Genomic DNA, 19,911 nt, shown 5'->3' on the forward strand with positions numbered 1-19,911 from the left:
AAGCTGCTCCTGAGCAGGACTGGTGTTGGAACCCAGGACATCCCTCTGGCTGCCCTGGATGATTTGAGACCCTGTCAGGGGGCTCAGAGACCTTGGCACGGAGTCAAAGACACCTGTGCCTTTGATTTTAGCCCATGGGAACAATTACCAAGTCTGTGTGAAGAGTTACAAGCCACAAGAGTTTGAGTGGAATGATAGTTAATTTGTCAGAGGGTGAAAAAGTAGAATTTTGGGGTTTTTAGAATGGGGGTTCAGCAGCCAAGATGGAGGGATTTGGGCATGCCTTGTCCTTCCTCTTTCTTCTACTTAGCCTCCATCTTCAGGGTGATGGTGACACTTCTGGATTGGTTTAGAATAGAGACAGACTGTCTGACATAGGTGACAGGTATTGGAAAATCATTGTAAATAAAGTACATGTAGTTTTTAGTATAAAAAGCCAACAGCACCCCAAGGGCAGGGACTGTGCCACAACCCGACCTGCTGGACAGACCTCAGCAGGTCAGAGAAAGAATGGAACAGGTAAGAGAAAATAAACAACCTTGAGAAGCAGAGCTGAGGAACCCTGACTGCTCCTTCAATCTCAGGGCTGGGAAAAAAGAGACTTTCCAACACCTGGGGGCCATCTGGAGCACAGAGAGCCCGGGAGGCTGGCTGGGGCAGGAGGGGCAGGCGCAGGAGCCTCACCTGTCCGTGCACTCGTCGATGTTGCTCTCGCAGTTGGTGCCCTCGAAGCCCGGCGGGCAGCGGCAGGTGTAGCTGTTGACGTAGTGGGTGCAGGTGCCCCCGTTCCTGCAGGGCTCACTCAGACACTCGTTGGTGTCTGTCTGACACTTGTCCCCGTGAAATCCAGGCAGGCAGATGCAGGAGAAGGAGTTTATCCCATCCACGCACGAGGCTCCGTTCTGGCAGGGATCTAGGACAGACGCACCACAGGAGTGTTAGAATGAGTGACAGTGTGTCAGAACCCAGGACATCCCTCTGACTGTCCTGCATGGCTTGAGACCCTGGCAGGGGACACAGAGAACTTGGCACGGAGTCAAAGACACCTGTGCCTTTGATTTTAGCCCATGGGAACAATTACCAACTCTGTGTGAAGAGTTACAAGCCACAAGAGTTTGAGTGGAATGATAGTGAATTTGTCACAGGGTGAAAAAGTAGAATTTTGGGGATTTAGAATGGGGGTTCAAGAGGCAAGATGGAGGAATCTGGGCGTGTCCTGTCCTTCTTCTCCTTCTTCCTGTCCTCCACCTTTTGCTGGGATGGTGACGCTTCTGGATTGGTTTAGAGTAGAGACAGACTGTCTGACAGAGGTGACAGGTATTGGAAAACTATTGTAAATAAAGTACAGGTAGTTCTTAGTATAAAAAGCCAACAGCACCCCAAGGGCAGGGACTGTGCCACAACCCGACCTGCTGGACAGATGTCAGCAGGGCAGAGAAAGAATGGAACAGATAAGAGAAAATAAACAACCCTGAAAACCAGAGCCGAGGAACCTCGACTTCTCCTCTGGTCACAGGGCTGGGAAAAAAGAGATTCTTTAATACCTCAAGAGCCATTTCAGCAGCACCAAAACCTGAGAATGGTGAAGGGCCAGGCCTAGAGCAGCTGTTTCTAGGGAAAAAAAAGGGGCCACATGGCCCAGAGTGAGACAGAGTGCTGACAGGTTTTCCTCAGCCACTTTATGGAACAGGTAACTGCAAAGCATTATCAACTAAAAATTTACAAGGAGGTGTGGATCAAGGCCAGCCTCCAGGGCCTAAGGGTTTCTCTGCTGGAATTTGTTCAACCAAAACCCAAAGCCTCTTGGTTTAAAATTCAAATGCTGCTTTTGTGACAGATGCCTGCTGATACAATAAAAACAGAGCAGCAACTGTTTCTTCTCCCTTACCAAGTTTTCTTCATCAGGGAACTCTGCACATTCTCTCTTAAAGCAACAGAGAACTTGTGTGCTTAATTTTCAGCATGAAAGCAGTGCAGTCAAATCAAACCTGGATGTGTATATTAGCACATATATGAGCACTTAAGCACTACTGAGTGCTTGACATTTCTCCCAGCACCACAGACTGGCTGGGGGAAGGCTGCCAGAAAAGCTCACAAACTCCCACACCACCAAGGATTCTCCTCAATCATTGCATTTCTTGGTATTTTCCTTATCCCTGCCATGCTCTTGCTACTTGCACACCGCTGTTTTTTGGTCTAAGCCACCTCCTACTACTGTACTCCTCCTGCTTCCACAAGTACCAATCTGCCTGAAAGATTTCTGCCCTTCAGTAATTTTTTTCCTGTTTTTCTCCTTCCACTTTTGGATTTAAGACCCACATTCCTGAAGCCAGATTCCTTTTCTACTCTGCATTCCACAGAGCAAAAGCCTAATATATGAAGGCAGAGAGGGAAATTGGGAGGGGGGAGGAAAAAGGGAGAAAAGCAAGGGGGTTGAAAAAGAGGTTACTGAGCTTTTTTTTGGATTTAGGACTATCTTTAAATACTACCAAAAATGAACTGGAAAACGCAAATAGACTCCACCAAAAATTTGCAGTTTATGATAAGTATCATAAGCTAATTCTGTTGACTGGGAAATGAAGAAAAGAAATGTGAAAGGTAATTAAAGCTCATTTATTGACTGAGAAATATGCTCACATGTTAAGAATTTGTATTATGAGACACACCTGCATCCATTTAAAGGTCATTTGACTACTGCAGAGAAAAAGCACATTCAAAGCAAGACCCCTGGCAGCTATAAAATGTTGTGTCTGTGGCAGTCAGCCATGTATGAGTGAAGCCAAAAGCTGTGCATTAATTCCCTGTGCCACACATTTACTGACAGAAGAAGGAGACTCGGGTATCAGCTTTTCAATAAGTTCCTGTTGTTGGAGGGTTTGTTTGCCTCACAGATTAAAGACATTTGGCTCAAGGCATGGAAGGTTTTTGTTATGCTAAATGAAATCAGCTGTGGCAGCAATGTGAAATGCTTCTTCAGCCTCATGGGTGTGCTGCCTAAGACAACACTGGGGTGAATCCCACAGCTCTCAGAGCGCTCAGGAGGAGGGAGAGATGTCCCAGCTGTTCCAGAGGGAAAGATGAACACTTGGAGAACGTTTTTATCTTCAGGCACCCACACAAAAACTAACAGGACAGGCAATGATTTTGTTTGGCTTCAGTAAGCAAAGCTCTGGGTCGCTGCACCGTGACACTTTTTGTACTGTACCTGTCTGCTCAGAAAGGAGGAATTAAAAGCTCAGCCTGAGCCAAACACCTCAGAAGTTCTTCGAGTGCTGCTCTGGGGGCTCCCACAGTAACTTTTGCTAATACACTTATTTGGATCCTTCTCTACAGCAGTCATGAATTTACATTTTTTTTCCAATGCAAAACACAATTTGCTAAGTTCACACCTAAAGTCTTCAAAACTCCATTTTGGTTTTAAGCTGACAGTAAAAAACAGGGGATCAGTTTTTTTTGTTTTGTTTTGGGGTAGTTGGTTTGGGTTTTTCTGTTAACTTGGTTGGGTATTTTTAGAGACTTGGCCAATCTAAGAATTACAGCATTGTGAACTCCTCCAAGGTTTGATAAAGCACTTTTCAAATAGTAACAGATGAACTTTTAAACACGTGACATTTCTCAGGAGACTCTGATTTTATCTGATGATGATATAAAATATGCCCAGTAATAAAAAGAAGCTACTATGTATTTGGTTTCCCTTATAAACAGCAGTGTCAAGGACATGAAATTGATACTTGTTTTTTTGCCATTTGAGCTGTTCCAGTACTCATCAGTGTATGGCTTCCCCTCCTCCAAGTGATACCTACTCCAGAGCAGAGGGCCTTCCTGCTGCTTAATTTGTTTTCAGATATGGATTAACTGGAACTGCAGCAGGACCCAGAATATTAATGTCAGACTATTCTTCCCAGAATATTAATGTCAGACACTTCAGGAAGGACTGCCATGGCCCAGATTCCCACCACGCCTCCATCAAACTGAACGTTGAAATACAGGTAAGCCCTGCAGTGGCACTTTACCTTGATGGATTAAAATTTCAGGCAAATATAATTTTGCATTTAACAGTGCTTCCTATTAAAGTATGTAAACTCTAAGGGCCTTTTCAAGTCAAGGACCTGGGAACAACAGCTGCCATCAGCTAGGATGCCGCGGTCCATCAAAACGATGGGTTTTGACTGCCTCAAGCATTCCAGAGCTGAAGTTTGGGGTTTTTTTTTTCCCTTTCTGGCAAGAGATCATCAAAGACCCTTCTGAATCTGTCAAAGAGCAGTCAGCAAATTGATTTTTGGGGAATGGTGGGGAACACAGAGCAAGGTGCTGATACCCACTTGCCAGGCAGTCGTCGATGTTGCTGTCGCAGTCGCCGCCGGTGAAGCCGGGCCGGCACTCGCACAGGTAACTGCCCTGGATGTTGTGGCACAGGGCGTGGTTCTTGCAGGGCTTGGAGAGGCACTCATCAATATCCAGCGTGCATCTCTCCCCTGAAAGGTGCAGAGGGCAAGGGTGAGACCCTTCCCACAGCAAGGAGCAGCAGGCTCAGAGCCAGCGCCGCTCAGCGCGCTCCCCACCCAGCTTACCTTCCCAGCCAGGGGCACACTGGCAGGTGTAGCCCTCAGAGTCGGGAGATTCTTGGCAGATTCCCGAGTTCTCACAAGGATTAGGGGAACAAGGAGAAACCACCAGCTGGCAGTTCACACCTGGAGAACAGAATGGGAAAAAGCTGAAGAATGTGCCGCTAAGAGCTTGGTGCTCCGTGGAAGAATGAACAAAGAGGTTGTAACTCACAGGGTTATCCCACACTGCACTGCCAGGCTTTGGGAAATCTCAGCAGAAGGAAAGGGAGAGCACAGCACTCCTCATGGGCTCAGTGCAGAAGCAGCCAGGATCACTTTGAGTTTAATGCCCGTCCAAATTCCAGGGCATTTATGTAAATTTCATCATTTACAAAGAAAATTAAGGTAAGCTCCCAACAGGACATTTTTTAATGATTCCAAGCAAGGCTTAGACAAGCCCTTGCCAAGTATTCTATTACTGTATCATGTCTACAGGAACCGACTAATTTAACTTCATAGAGCCATGGCATTTCCCATCTTGATTACTATTTCCACAAAGTTTGATGAAAAGAAATTACCCTAAAGGTGCAATGAAGTAAAAAGGGAAAAGATAACAAATTTTCACCTTTGAATCCCTTCCTACAGGTACATCTGTATCCATTCAACAGATCCTCACACGTTCCTCCATTCTGGCATGGGTTTGATTTACATTCATTCCCCTCTGTTGAACAGTAATCTCCTATCCAGCCTGGGTCGCAGACACACTTGTACCTTGAAAGGCAAATCAGCATTAATTTAGGACATTTTGAAGTAACTCCTCTACCAGTTTCTCCTGCAGATTAATTTTGGAGAGAAAACCAAAAGAACTCTCTTGAGAAGAGCCCTAAGTAACTTTAGATTGCTTACCCCAGCAGTATAGTTTTGAAAATACTGAAAATAAACCCTCCCTTAAAACCACACTTCCCTCATTACAGTTTTCACAAAGTGTTCAGTCAACCAGCAATACGTTTCTGCTTTGATAAGACCATCTCAACACATTCAAACAAAGACAGAAACAAAAAACAAAAAAAGATTGGAAAAAAAGAAGTGGAGGGGAACAATAGGTTCCAAAGATAACTAGACTGATTTAACACCAAGTAGTGGTTTCAAATGCAAACAGCTGGCTGGGAGCAGGAGCAATCTTCTCCATCACGTTTCAAAATCTGCAGGAGAGCACACCCCACCCACATGATGTAGGAGCAAGGACTTGGTGACTCAGGCACACAGCACACACTGGCCTCTGCCCCTGCCCTGCCAACACAGCTGCTCCCACCTGGCACAGAGCGAGCTGAACAAGTGCAAAGTGACAGATGACAGACAAGATGAACAAAAATCTGTTGTCCAAGCTTTCCAAGAGGCCGAATTAGCAACAAAAGCAGCTTTCCTGCCAGCTCCAGGGAAAGTGCTGCGTCCTGCCCTACAGAGCTACCTGCAGCAGCACATCACTTCCTTGCCCAAGTGCTGACAATACTTCCCAGGATACAGCACACGTCTGGGAGGATATTCCATGTATAGCTGAGAACTTTCACAAACAAAACAACCCCAGACTTACCATTACCAAAAAGAACTCTGATTTAGGGCTCCCAAAATCAGCATTTGGTCTTCCTGCATTGGAAGATCCAGAGAGAATTTTTCTTTCTTTTCTCAGTCATGCAACAATATGAGTAAAGCTGACAAAATCTCAGCAGTGGACAAAGTGTCCTGGGTGAAATATCCATCCCTAGAGCAAGAGTTGTCAGCCTGTTCCTTGATACAGCGTTTGGTTAGGAAGAACAGCACTAGCCAATAAAGACATGCTCAATGCTGTAGGTTTTGATGGAATAGATTGCTGCTGCTCCCCAAAGGTTTAATTTGGAACCATTTCTTTATTTTAATTGCATTCACTCAGCTCACTAGTGTCACCATGACATTTTCTGAAAAGTCCCTTTGCCAGGATTTTTCTCCTGAGAAGCTGAGAAGCCTCAGAAAAGAAATGCAAACAATAATGATCTGCTTGCTTGGAATGTGCTCTGGAAGTTGCTCACCAACAGGGGCATCTTTGATTGGTTCCATGTGAATTGTTTTTAATGAACGACCAATCCCAGTCCAGCCGTGTCGGACTCTCTGGTCAGTCATGAGTTTTTATTATTCATTCTTGTGTAGCCTCCTGATGTCTCCTTTCTCTTTCTTTAGTTTTAGTATATCATTTTCATATACTATACTATACGATACTATACTATACGATACTATACTATAAAAATATACGATACTATACTATAATATACTATAATATAATATACTATAATATAATATAATATAATATAATATAATATAATATAATATAATATAATATAATATAATATAATATAATATAATATAATATAATATAATATAATATAATATAATATAATATAATATAATATAATATAATATAATATAATATATCAGCCTTCTGAGAACTTGGGAGTCAAATTCTCATCTCTCACCTCGTCCTGGGACCCACAACAGCACAACACACTAGAATCACCAAACCCTCCCTCTAGATGGTGGCAGCACCACTTGCCCACACAAAACCAGCAAACAACACGAGGCAGGACAGAAAAACCTACGTTGAAACAGCAGCTGGTGAATGAAGCTCTGCACCTTACTGTGATAATGTCACAGATAAACCGGGACCCTACTCTGAGCAGTTAAAGAAAAACGGGGAGCTGGCAGCGTGGGCAGAGCGAGAGAACGACCCAGGAGGCAGGAGGCAGCGGGGAGGCGCTCACCCGGTGGCGGTGTGCGTGCAGTTGCCGTGCAGGCAGGGGCTGCTGAGGCAGCCGTCGGCCTGGGGCTGGCAGTGCGGGTGGTGGAAGCCCTCGGGGCAGACGCAGCGGAAGCCGTTCACCTCGTTGATGCACGTGCCCCCGTTGCGGCAGGGGCTGGAGGCGCACTCGTCGATGTCCACGTTGCACCGGGGGCCTGGAGGGGGAAACAACACTTCCTGAGCCGAGCTGCTTCACACACAGCTCGCTGCGCACCTCTCTGCGAGAGCACACGCCGAGACACAGCTCGGGGAAGCCAAGGCAGCAGCGCGGAGCTCACATGCCTCCGTGCTTGAAGTCAAGCCAAGAGAAGCGTTTCTGAGAGATGCAGCACTTTGCTGTGCCGGGAAAACAGCACTTCCACTCGGCAAGTATTTACAAACCATTCCAGAATCTCCACTAAAATCACCGGTTAATATTGATTAGGAAAGCAAAAAACCACTCAGCTGTATCATGCTTGCAACAAACCTCTCGAGCTGCACTTGTCGTAGCCCTGCTCCTCTGCTTTGAAGTACCTACCCTTTGAACGAGCAATAGTGCCCAAATGTCTGCAGTAAATACAGTTCTTGTGGTTTATTGCGCAAAAGGGGCTCTAAAAACACCGTTTCCTGTTTTGCCTGCCTCTGATTACGACTGCAAGATCCTTGAAGCAGTGACCAAAAGGACTTGTGAGGCTGGAAAGCTAAACAGAGTGAATGATGCAGTAAGCTGAAAGCATTTTTAACAGAAGGAAATGACAAAGTACCAAGACCCCATGCAAGCCAGTTCCTTAAAGACTGGAATACGCCAATGCATCACATGACTGAATTATTTTAACAGTGTAACAGTAAGAGGATAATAAATATGGAATGCCAGCGACTTAGGAGAGTGGTAGGCACGAGTGATCAGCATCATCCCTCATCTTATTCTGGGAACTACAGAGTTCCACCATGCCAGAGCCATAGGAAGGAAGGGAGAAGCATCAGGAGTTCAGAAAGACCCCAAGAGAAAAGCACAAGACACATGAAAGCTCTAATGCATTTCAGATCTGTTCTAACTAGAATCACTCAGTGATAAACAGTAACAAACGTGATGAGAAAGCTGTAATAAACAGTACCAGCTGCCTCACAATGATTATTTTGTATTACCCTACGTGGCTCAAAACACAAATGCCCTTACAAACAGTGGTGAGATGTGCTTCAGTCATCAGAAATAGTCCTGATGTTGGCTCAGAGCTCTAAACATGGGTCCAGAGGTGTCTAACCACTTCTTTTTTCAGCCCTACTTTGACTGTCCCAGAGAAATTTTGTAGTTTAAAAAGAAAACAGAACAGACCATGCTATGACAGAGAAGTACTGAAAAAATCAGGTTACTCATCTGAATAACTTCAGATGTGGAAAACCTCAGAGTGGGAAACAACTCATGAGAACACCAAGTTAATGCTTTGATTTCACAGAAATAGAAATGCTGTGCATGGTCAAAGCTCTAGGCAGAGTCTAATCAAACACCTCTCCATATTGTCCACAATCTCTCTGTCCCTGGAAAGAGGCTGTAAATAATAAACCAAAGTCACGTGGGTTTATTTGTTATAAACCCAAGAACCATGAATTGGCCTTAATTACCTAACAAGAATGGCATTTCACAGCACAGATTAGGCCATTTTTCTGTTCGGTAGAACTGTAATGTAAGATGCTAAGATCCAAAGATTAGAAGGATTTACTGAGACACCAACTGAATCCCTTTGCAGCGAGTATGCAAAGAACACTTCCCTGGCTACTCAGATAACCATCTTCCAAACAGCTGAGAGCCCCTGGGTAGCTGACTTTACCTGTAAATCCAGGCTCACAGGTACAGTTGTAGCGATTAATGCCATCGACACAGGTCCCACGCACGCACGGGTTACTGGCACAGTCGTCAAAGTTATTCTCACAGTTTATTCCTGGATTAAAAATAAAAATAAAGAGTTAGAGGAATAAGAAGGGTAAATCTTACAAAGAAGGCAACAAAACTATTTTCACATAATAGCCTATTTAAGAATCCCACCTGCTTCAAAGTCACGTCGGGGGCAGCCAAAACAGGTGATGATGCAGAAGTACTGCAACACCAAGGAATGTCACCCAAGCCCCTGGGTACTGACTGAATATGACCCTGAACTTGTACTAAATATTTCAACAGAGGAATGAACATTTTGAACACTATGCCTAATTTTTCTGCAGGCCTGATTTTTTTTTTTTTTTTTTTTGTGGTAAAGAGGAGGCAAGTTCTCCCAAGATCAGTGGCAGCACCAGCGAAGTCAGGCAACCCACACAAACACACCAAAGCTCAGCATGGCAAAGCAATGTGAAAACGATACTCTCAACTTAGCACACACCAGAGCACAGGAAAGAAATAATTACATGCTTGAATTCTGCTTGAATCCCAGGTGTTTTCCATACCTGAGGTGCCCAGCAGGCAGTTGCACTGGTAACCATTGACCAGGTCGATGCAGCGCCCTTGGTTGAGGCAAGGGCTGCTGTGGCACTCGTCGATCTGCTCGCTGCAGATGGCACCCATGTAGCCAGGGTTGCAGATGCACGTGTATGAATCTATGCCATCCTGGCATTCCCCGTGGTGGCAGGGATCAGGGTCGCAGTTGTTGATGTTCTCCTCACACAGAAGGCCAGTAAAACCTGAGGGAGAGCCATGAGTAAGCAAGGAGTTCACTGGTAGGATGCTGCAGTGAATATATAATGCAGGTATAGAAAGAATTGTATCAGGAATCAGCAAAGTGGCAGAGAGCACGAAGGGTAACTGGGCACCTCAACTGCATTTCCAGCCCTGGAACACAACACTCTCCACTGTTCACAGCATTACAGAACAGCAGCATGCACGGAGGACCCTGGCACTGAAAGTGGTCATCTTCAGGTTTTTTGGGACAGTAGCCATGAGAGGAGACATGTAAATCTCCAACAGAAATATTTACTTGCATCAGTGTAAACTGTCTGAAGGCACACTCCTGCCATTATTTCCTCTGCACAGTAACAGGGGGACAGAGTGGGGCTGACCTTGTTAAAAGGAGCAATTACTGCAGAGATGTTGCTGAAACCTTCCCAAGGGAACTCCCTCGGCTTAGGTCAAAGCTTCTGCAGCTCTGCTTATTACAAAGTTTCTTGCCTCCTTCACTGGGAAACTTTTCAGTAACTGCAATCAAGCACCAACTGCAAATTTATTGAAGGCTGCATGCAACCTCTTGGTCAGGAGCAATGAAACAAGCAGCGATTTGGCCTGTTTCATTCTGCTTCAGCTGGGAAACATCCTGAGCAACAGAGAGGGACAGAACCTATCCACAAAGAGGGCTAGAGGGTTCAGGGAGCTGAGAGCAGCACACAAGCCTCTCAAGAGCCCTGCTCTCCCTGATGGAGCAGAGCTATACAGGACTGGGACAATTTCAAATAAATGGTTTTCAGAGCTGAGGTTTTGGAGCAACAGCTCACGCTGCCTTCCAGCAGCTGAAGATCAGGAGGGCAGAACAAGACACCAAGTGGAGACTGATACAAACCAAGCTGCAGGGAATTTCAACAGCTGAAGAGTGGTTCTCACCTGAGTATTATAAGTGGATAAGAGGCTCCCCATTTTTCATACAGGTTTGTGGTTATTTCTGTGGTCAAACATACCAGGTGACGGCTAACATTCCCAAGTTCTGCGAACGTATGCTTGGATGAATGGGTGTGGAAGTGGGTGGGGAGAGGGAAGGGAAGCTAGTTAGAGAGATGGATATAAAAAGATGTTAGGGAAGGAGGAAAAACAAACTGATAAGGGGAAAAATGGTGGCAGAGAGGGGAAAAAAAAAAGAGGGAAGAGACAAATAAAAGAGGAAAGACCTGAAACAACCCAAGAAAAGAAAAGCCATGATCTACCACTGGGAAGGAGAAGTGGAATAATGCCAGAAGGGAAAGAAAAGACAAAAAGCAAGCAGTAAATAGAGCTATCTGTACAGCATTTGGGCAAACATTTTGCAGTTTTCAATCACGTCGGCAGCCGGCGGTTACCGTTCAGGGAACAACACATCACTCACACCGTGGGAGGAGCAGAGCAAGAACAGACCCAAACTTATTGTCCAGTGACTGACCTGCCCCCAGGAAGAATTCCCCATTTCAGTCTTAGAGAAGGCTGTCAATATTAAATATAATACTTAGCACACGTTCATTCAAAAGTCATTACCTCGCCTGCTGTTGTAGCTCCACTGAGCCACTCAGAGATCAGAAATATTTCTGCATCTCTTAACTGAACATACCTCACCAAAACATGATTTCTCTCTTTGCAGGCAAGAGTCAGACTAGGAAAAAACCATTTTAATATAGAATATGACAATCCTTCAGGCAGGATGGAAAACAACCCTAATACAGCATCCCTCTTCCTTTTTCAGTCAAATATTTAACCAAGGATTTTACTAAGAACTGCTGCTTCAGAATCATGCATTTGGTTGCTTTCAGCCTGAAGATGCTCCTTGACATCATTTGCCTTCATGGAAGCAATTGCCTTCCCTCCTCAGGTGGGACACCCAGAATTTCTGTCTGGATTTATGCAGTTTCAGTGCCAAATTCAGAACTTGCTTTTTAAGGCACAGCTCCCCACATTGTCCTCCCCTACCTACCCAGACCCATCCCAGGCCTGATAAGCTCTGCAGTCTCAGTGAATGAAAGCAACCAGAGCACACCCTAAGCCTGAGAAGGACTAAAACAGTTTCCAAGTTTGGAGAAGATTTGAGCTTTTCCTTCTTTTTGCAAGCGTCTGCTTAGTTTGCCAAATGAAGTAGTCAAAAGGAAAATTCTGACCACAGTAATTATTCCTCTCCTGGTCAGAACTACTGCATTCTCCTTCTTCCAACAAACTCAATGCCTCTTCAGGAACTTTGGGAGTGGTGGAGAACATGTGTGAGAAAAACCAGGCTATTTTTAGGCTAATCTCCACTACATTCTGTGCAGCGAAGTCAAATCTGCCTTAATAATTTGATTATTGGAACGATTCAAAATGAGAAAAGTTGCACCTTAATCTAACCAACCTCACTGCACATTACTGGGACTAATACAGCTCCAGGAATTGTTCAGTTCCTTCCCTAATGGAAGAGCTAAAGCCAAGGCATTTCATACCTGAATCTATCATGAGCAGTGCATCAGGGACCATGAACTGAAAGCAACCAAGAGCAGCTCCTTACTGAGAATTAGAATATAACAGCTCTGAACCCTCTTATTTGACCAGATGTAAAAACGAAGATACAAACTTATCTACATCATCCCTGGAGGTCTGAAGATAAGAAAATCCTATCATTAAACCTGACGCTTCTGAATATGTAACTCACCAGGCATTAAAAAACCACCTGAGTTCAGCCAAAATTTCTGTGTGGTACCTGACAAATCACTTCAAATCATTTCCACTCAAATTCCAAGTGGAATTTCTTCCACAACTGTTACTGCATTTCTGACATAAAATGCAACTTAGCCTTTTGATGCAACAGAAATCAGAATGCCCATCTCTTATTTTTGAAGTACACATGATATAATCTGACTTGGGAGAGAGGGAGGCAAATCACAGATAAGAGCCTTCACACTGATGTTTTCCCATATGTGGGTTCCACAGCTAGTACAGAAGAAGCTGTCACCTTCTGGGAAGCAAAAGATGGTGCTGAAAGAGGGAGGCCAGAACTCCCATCACCTGTGAACTTGACTGCCACAAGTGAAAGGCTTCCTCTACTTAAATGCTATTCCCTGCACAAAGGAGTGCACGAAGCTCTGCAAGGAACAAGCAGCATTTCAGAGAAAAGAAAGAAAAAACGGTGACACCTTTGAGACCAGCCTTTCATGTACCTGGGTTCCCTGCTCTCTCCCCCCAGGGGCTCTGAGCACACTCACCTGTGGCACACTGGCACTCGTAGCCGTTGGGGTGGTCAATGCACTTGGCTCCATTGAGACACGGCGTGCTGGAACAGTCGTCTATGTCAATCTGGCACACGGCCCCACTGAACCCTGGAAGGCACACATGGAAACCAGGAGTCACTGCAGGGAGCTCACCTAGACAGCTGCACTGTCAGGAACCACCTCTAACAAATCCTCCAGCCCAGCCAATCTGCCTTCAGAGGCATCATGAAGCACACACAGCACGCCCCGCGGGGACTCGCTCCCCGTCCAACCCACCCTCCCAAGGGTCTGTCCTCCAGCTCAGCTTGAAAGCTGAGATGGCCAAATCCCAGAGAAATAAAGCAGATGGAGCTCAGGTGGTGTCCACCACTGGACAGTATGCCTGCCTGTACAGCTGAGAGCCCGCTAATAAAAATCTTTAAGGCGATCAAAGCAAGCGGCTAAAAACAAAATAACAGCGCACGCATGGCTAGAGCCTTCAGACTGGAATTACCACAGCAGTATGGAATGTGCTACAAAATAGCACTGGAACTTTCAAAACAGCTCTTGAAATGGTTAAAGTATTGACAGGTGTTGTCAGGTGATGCAGATCCTTGGACAGTTTGAGGAAAAAAAACCACGAGGAATTCTTCTTGGAGGAAGGAACCAAAGCAAGAGCCTGAACACCATCAGTCAATAAGAAGGGCTGCAGAGCAGGCTTTTGTCATGTAAATCCTGAACTCAAAATTTTTCGTAAACCATGAAGAAAAGAAGTGATGTTCACTCTACAGCTAACACTGATCCCTCAGCTCAGCTCTTTTTCTTTTCTAGTGGAGCCCAATTCACCTCACTCCTCATGCAAGCACCATAAACTATACTGATGCAAAAGCAGCTTCTGCCTAAAAACCTCAGAAAAAAGACAAAAAGTGTGCAGAGGGTCTGATCTTTACAATGTGCTGAGAATCTCACTATAGTCTCCACAACAACACAAGCATGTGTTGCCAGCTGCCCTTTTAGATGAGGTGTCCAACTGTGTGTTTATCAATGCTCACCCAGTTACAGGCACAACATTATTGCAACCAATGTGAAGCTATTCTGATTTAACAGTGATTGCAACTCACTCACACAGGTACAGCCCTAACAACAAAAACTCACAAGAAACATTTCACCCACAACATCTGTGCAGCTCTTGGCAGGGTGAAGCAGGAAAAGCTTCCAGAAATCAGAACTCACCAGGAGGACAGACACAGAGGAAGCGGTTGACTTTATCGAGACACACTCCATTGTTCACACAGGGATTACTCAGGCATTCATCAATGTCTTCTTCACAGTGAACTCCTTTAAAACCTGTTAAAAAAATAAAAATAAATAAGAAGAGGTGACTGGAGGCTGTAGAAAGTGCTCTTGAGAGTGTAACCGTCTTTTATACCAGTGCTGAAAGTCTGAGCAGAGTTTCATTGCAAGTTTGCAGTCTGGACAGAAACTATGAGGTAAGAATATACACCAGAGGCTAAAAAGGGATGTTGATTGTGTAGGTTTCACCGTTGCTGAAGATGCTCACCTAACCAGCAACAGCAGAAGTCAATGCTGAATTCACATCTAATGTTTCTTCCACTTGAGAAGGGGTTATGTTAATTACTTTGTAAAAGGTATATAAACAAACAACAGATAGTTTTAGCTCAAGGGCAGGGTACAAGAAAAACATTAAGGGTGAAATACTTGGGACTAGCCTTTCCTGTTCTACCTTTCAAAACATATTATATATTAATAAATACTATATTAATAAAAACTCCTTGTAATTGTCAGGGGATCATCTGATCTCCTGCAGGAGTCACAATTCTTTATTTATATTTATGATTTTAATACTTTATAAGTCTGTGCAACTGGGCAACTTGCACCCTTTTCTTTTTTCACCCCTTTCTATCAGAGTGCAAAATACAAGACTAACATTGATCATTGGTTACATTGGCCATACAAATTTTACAAGCACAATTTCAATCAAGTAGATTTTTTTACAAGGACTTCCTCAGTTCAACGGGAGCTCACATTTTTGGGGTATTTCAAGCACAGAAAAACCCCAAACACCATTATCAGAAATTGCCATATGCATACCTCAAAACTCAGTCACTCTTTTAAAGGTTGCACCTGCTTTGCTTTCCCGAAGAGATGACTGTGCACATGCACTTCACCAGCTACAGCAACAAATACTTTCACACATACTCAGCCCAGCAGGCTGACTTCCTTGCTGATGCAGAGACCGGTTTCTTTCTCAGCCCTCTAATTGCTTTCTCCCTCCCACACACAAATGCCAGGTCCTCCTGGCTGGTGCCACCACAGCAGGCTCTCTCTCACCACTCAGCCCCAGCCCTCTGCAGCTTTGTGTTCCACCCCAGCAGAGCTGGCAGCCCGCCCTGAGCTCTGCCTCCTGGTCTCGCCCATCTTTGCCAGAGCCTCCCCTCACCTGGCATACAGAGACAGGTGAACCCTCCAATTTTATCCAGGCAGGTGGCATCGTTCTGGCAGGGGTTGGAGTGGCACTCGTTGATGTCCATCTCACAGCGAGGTCCTGTGTAGCCCTTCAGGCACTCGCAGTGGAAGGAGCCCTCGGTGTTGACGCATTTCCCGGCGTGCTCACACGGATTGCTGTTTGCTGCAAGAAAAGGAAAGACACAAGCGTGTGTGTGTCAAAATTATTGCTCTCTCTCTCTTATTGCTCTCTACAGCTCCCTGAAGGGAGGCTGCAGAAAGGTGGGGTCAGTCTCTCCCACCGGGCAGCACTGACAGAGCCAGAGGACACAGCCTCAAGCTGTGTCAGGGAAGGGACAGGTTGGATATTAGGAAGAAATTTCTCACAGAAAGAATAATAAAGCACTGGAATGCTCTTCCCAGGGAGGTGGTGGAATCACCATCTCTGGATGTGTTAATAAAAGCCTGGACATGGCCCCTGGTGCTATGGTCTGGTTGAGGTGTCAGGGCATGGGTTGGACTCGATGATCTTGGAGGTCTCTTCCAGCCTCATTATTCTGTGATTCTGTGAAAACCTCTCCCCAGAGCAGGAAAGCCACAGAATTCTCTATTAGTTGTGGTCTTTTCATGGGCATTGCTTTCTGGAAAATAATTTGGGGAAAGACTGTTCATCCTTCTGGGGAAAGGCCCCTGAAGAAAACAGCGGCAGTTTCTTGCCTGTCAGGGGCAAAAAGGATTGCTGTCACCATCAGGGACCAGAGGAGTAACTGCTCCATATTACTAATGACAGTTCTTAAGAGAAAAGCATCAGCTAGCAGGAATTAGAGAACTAATAATGTTTTCAAGGCTTTATTTCCAGATCACATTTTACATTTACTTCATTCCTGAGGCCGACAAGATGCCGCCACAGCCACAAACAGCCAAACTTGTCCTTCTTGTGTTTTCAAAAATGAAACAGCACTCTTGTCCAAGGCAGACTGAGGAATGAAATTCAAAGAAGTGCTTCTTTCCAACCCTTCCATGTGCTGCTTAGGCATTACCTTCACGCATCGCTCTCTAGAAGCATGAACGAGCACTCACAAAACTGTAAGTAAGTCTGTAAGAGTCCAGCTAATCCCCAAAACAACACAACAGCATGCTATCAGAGAACTACAGCTTTAAAAGCCCACGTGGTCACCAGTCTTGGAAGGCACTCAAAAGATCCAGCCATATTCTGGCTGTCAAACAGCCTTGATATATTCCTACTGAGGCCGTAGCTGCAACAGCTCCCACACGAACCGCAGCGCTCTCGTTGCACCCCGCAGTTCTGAGGGACAGCTTCATTATCACATCTGTTTGCAGGCACTCCCCACACAGTGCCAAAGCCCTCTTGCACAAGGAAGAATGCTTAAGCATCCCCCTGCTTTTCATTTTCCAGTTCAAACATGGACAACTATTCCAGCTCAACCCTTTGCCCCCAGTCTCACACAAGGTTTAAAATGCATCTAAAGATATTGAAATGGAAGGGGACAAAAGGAGCCCCAAGGATGTGGAGCAGCTATGGCAAAATGTGTATTCTTGCACTCACAGAGAGCAAACAGGGACTCACCCATTGCACATTCATCCACATCCTCAGTGCAGTCTGCTCCCTTATGGCCCTGGGGACAGGTGCAGATGTAGTTTCCATTCACAGGGTTGGTGTCACAGAGAGCACCTTTCTGGCATGGATTGCTAACACAGGCATCATCCAAGTGGCACAGAAGACCTGAGGAAGCATCCAGAGTTTATTAAAATAGAGAGATGAAGCAGTCAGGCTGTATTTTACACAAATTCTGCGTCCTGCTATTTCAGATGGAGACTCTCACAGTGAGAAACTTGAGCAATACCTTACAGGCTTGAGCTCATGAACTACAGTAGGGAATTCATCACACGCTTACAGAACATCGTATTTAAATACAAATTCTGTTACTTTAGAGGTGTGTCCAGCACTTCTGAAGCAGAAAAATGGCTGACCATTATCAAAATTTCATTCTTGGAGCAGTTAACTAACTCTTCTATCAAACCAGCATGATATTTTTTCTGACATCTGAAAAGGTGCACATGAAGCTCACTTTAATTCAGATATGCAGATCACTTTTATTTCCATGGAGTTAGGAGATACACCTTCACCTAACCTAAACCAGAAATTTTTCACTATACCAGTGAGGATGGCCAGATTCTAAGACAAACACATAAAAATATCTAAATTTGCTTTCTGGATTCATGTAATTATCACAAAGGGCATAGAGCAAGCCACACTCCTGTGCAACTTCTCAAGCAAATACAGATTCTGCTAAGGGCTAGAAAAAGATCCTTCCTTGCAACCTAATCTGTACTAAGTTTGTCTTCTAGCCTGGCACAAACACTTCTTTCTCCCAGGCTAGAGGGGTTTAACAGCCCCTTGCTTTTCCTCCCGGCGGCGAAGCGCGTAGAATAAACACGCGCACTCTAAACAAGGGAGCACCTTCCGTGGAAGCGCCAGACTTGTGCAAGCCGTGTGCCCTCACCTGCCTTCCCCTCTGGACAGATGCAGGAGAAGGAAGCCACCCTGTCGATGCAGGTGGAGCCGTTGGCGCAGGAGGCGGTGAAGCAGTCGTCGATGTTCTTGCTGCAGTCGTCGCCGCTCCAGCCGTTGACGCAGACGCAGGCGTAGCCCCCGTTGTGGTTGGTGCAGGTGCCCCCGTTCTGGCAGGCATTGGGCTGGAGCTGGCACTCATCCACATCCTCGGTGCAGAACTGGCCTGGGGGGTTGGGGAGGATGAAACAGGAAAGACTTATAAATATGATTGCTTGGCAAATGATTTTGAGAATATGGAAACTGTAAGCGAGATTGGAATGAAGGCAAGCTCTGAGATACCTGAGATACTGAACAACTGGAAAACAATGGTCTGGCTGGCTGAAGGTAATTCCCTTCTGATCAAACAACACCCTCTGCTTGCAGACAGCTCCAAGGGGCAGAGCAGACCCTACTGGCTTGGCAGAGGGGGCCCAAAGAGGAGTTTTTAGGGTTTAAAATGTAACACAGTTTGGTAATGTGATGATTCTTACAGGCTGTATGTAAATGCTGTAGGATTTGTATCTTGTACTAGATTGGTTAGTGAGAATTAGAATGTTCAGCACAGAGAAGATTTATGGTCCTGTAATGGGAACTTCCCTCTCTTTACTCTTCCTTGCTCTCTCATCCTCTTACCCACTCTCTTTACTTCTCTCTCCCTCTCTGGGGCTGCTCTGAGCTGTGGCTGGCAGCTCCCAGCAGGGCCCTGCACCCAGCCCTGTGCAATAACCCACAGGTTCCAAGAGCTGGCTTCAGAGCTCTCTGCTCTCTGCCCGTCCCACCCCTGTTGCTCCCGCTCTGGAGCGCAGAGAGGAGCGGGGTTAAAGGCACCTCAGGTGCTCGGACTCACGGGGGTTCTCACACAGACAGCATCACCAAAGGGAACCCCAGCTGCTGCTCCTCAATTCCAGCATGCTCCAGCGCCAGAACTTCCACAGCGCTGTCATCAAATCAGGAAAACACAACCAGCATCCCTAAACAGCTCCAAAGCAGGAGCTGGGCTGCCAATGACTTTAAAAGAATGACTTTAAAATAATGACTTAAAAAAGGCGCAGTGCAAGAGCCAGCAGGCAGCCTGCAGCACACTGCAGATACATCTGCAAGGAGGTGAGAAGCAAAAAGAATGAAGGGCTGCCTGCAGGGCGGCCAGGGGGACTAAGAAAAAAGATGGCATGACAAGAAAATCTTGGCCAAAGGAGCAGCAACAGGTCAGCAGCAAGGTCCCACTTGTGAGGAGAACTTACTTCTTTCCCGTACAATTATTCCATGATGATTACTCAGTGGGGAAGAATAGAATTCTTAAAATTCTTCCACCTGAAATACTAATTTGCCTTGCCCCAGGTATTGTACAGACAACCACAAATACTTGGGGGTTTCTTGGTTGTTGAGAAATTTTTTCTTTTTTTTCAGTAACAAAATAAGTAATCTAAAATTGTTCTTATGACTGGAGATATTAGAGAGAACAAAACAAATGTACACTCTCAGGGAGATTTAAGGAAAAGGACCAAAGGACCAGTAAGGATGAAATCATTTTCAGAGGATGCTGAACTTTAGAGTCACATCTATGGAAAGCTCTGCAATTCACATTTAGAGAAGTATTTTTTTGCTGAAATCCATCTTGCTTTGACATCAAAATCTGGAGAACCTAC

At 45.3% G+C, this 19,911-nt stretch overlaps 1 protein-coding gene across 3 annotated transcripts in view; it reads right to left on the minus strand.

Annotated features, from left to right (window-relative positions):
• NOTCH2 (notch receptor 2) overlaps nucleotides 1-19,911 on the minus strand; it is an 89,482-nt gene that overhangs the window by 27,378 nt on the left and 42,193 nt on the right. For 2 of the 3 annotated variants that reach the window (XM_084211165.1, XM_084211164.1), the window contains exons 6-17: nucleotides 18,216-18,449; nucleotides 17,279-17,434; nucleotides 15,686-15,874; nucleotides 14,458-14,571; nucleotides 13,240-13,353; nucleotides 9,787-10,020; nucleotides 9,180-9,290; nucleotides 7,337-7,529; nucleotides 5,173-5,318; nucleotides 4,572-4,691; nucleotides 4,323-4,475; nucleotides 685-913 (exon numbers count right to left, since the gene is read on the minus strand). In XM_084211165.1, coding sequence (XP_084067291.1) covers nucleotides 685-913; nucleotides 4,323-4,475; nucleotides 4,572-4,691; nucleotides 5,173-5,318; nucleotides 7,337-7,529; nucleotides 9,180-9,290; nucleotides 9,787-10,020; nucleotides 13,240-13,353; nucleotides 14,458-14,571; nucleotides 15,686-15,874; nucleotides 17,279-17,434; nucleotides 18,216-18,449 — 1,993 coding nt within the window. Of the gene's footprint in view, nucleotides 1-684; nucleotides 914-4,322; nucleotides 4,476-4,571; nucleotides 4,692-5,172; nucleotides 5,319-7,336; nucleotides 7,530-7,891; nucleotides 8,055-9,179; nucleotides 9,291-9,786; nucleotides 10,021-13,239; nucleotides 13,354-14,457; nucleotides 14,572-15,685; nucleotides 15,875-17,278; nucleotides 17,435-18,215; nucleotides 18,450-19,911 lie in introns of those variants that run through there. The other variant, XR_014616373.1, reaches the window with a different exon arrangement.

Source organism: Fringilla coelebs, assembly GCF_963513975.1.
Source record: "Fringilla coelebs genome assembly, chromosome: 9".
NCBI lineage: Eukaryota > Metazoa > Chordata > Aves > Passeriformes > Fringillidae > Fringilla > Fringilla coelebs.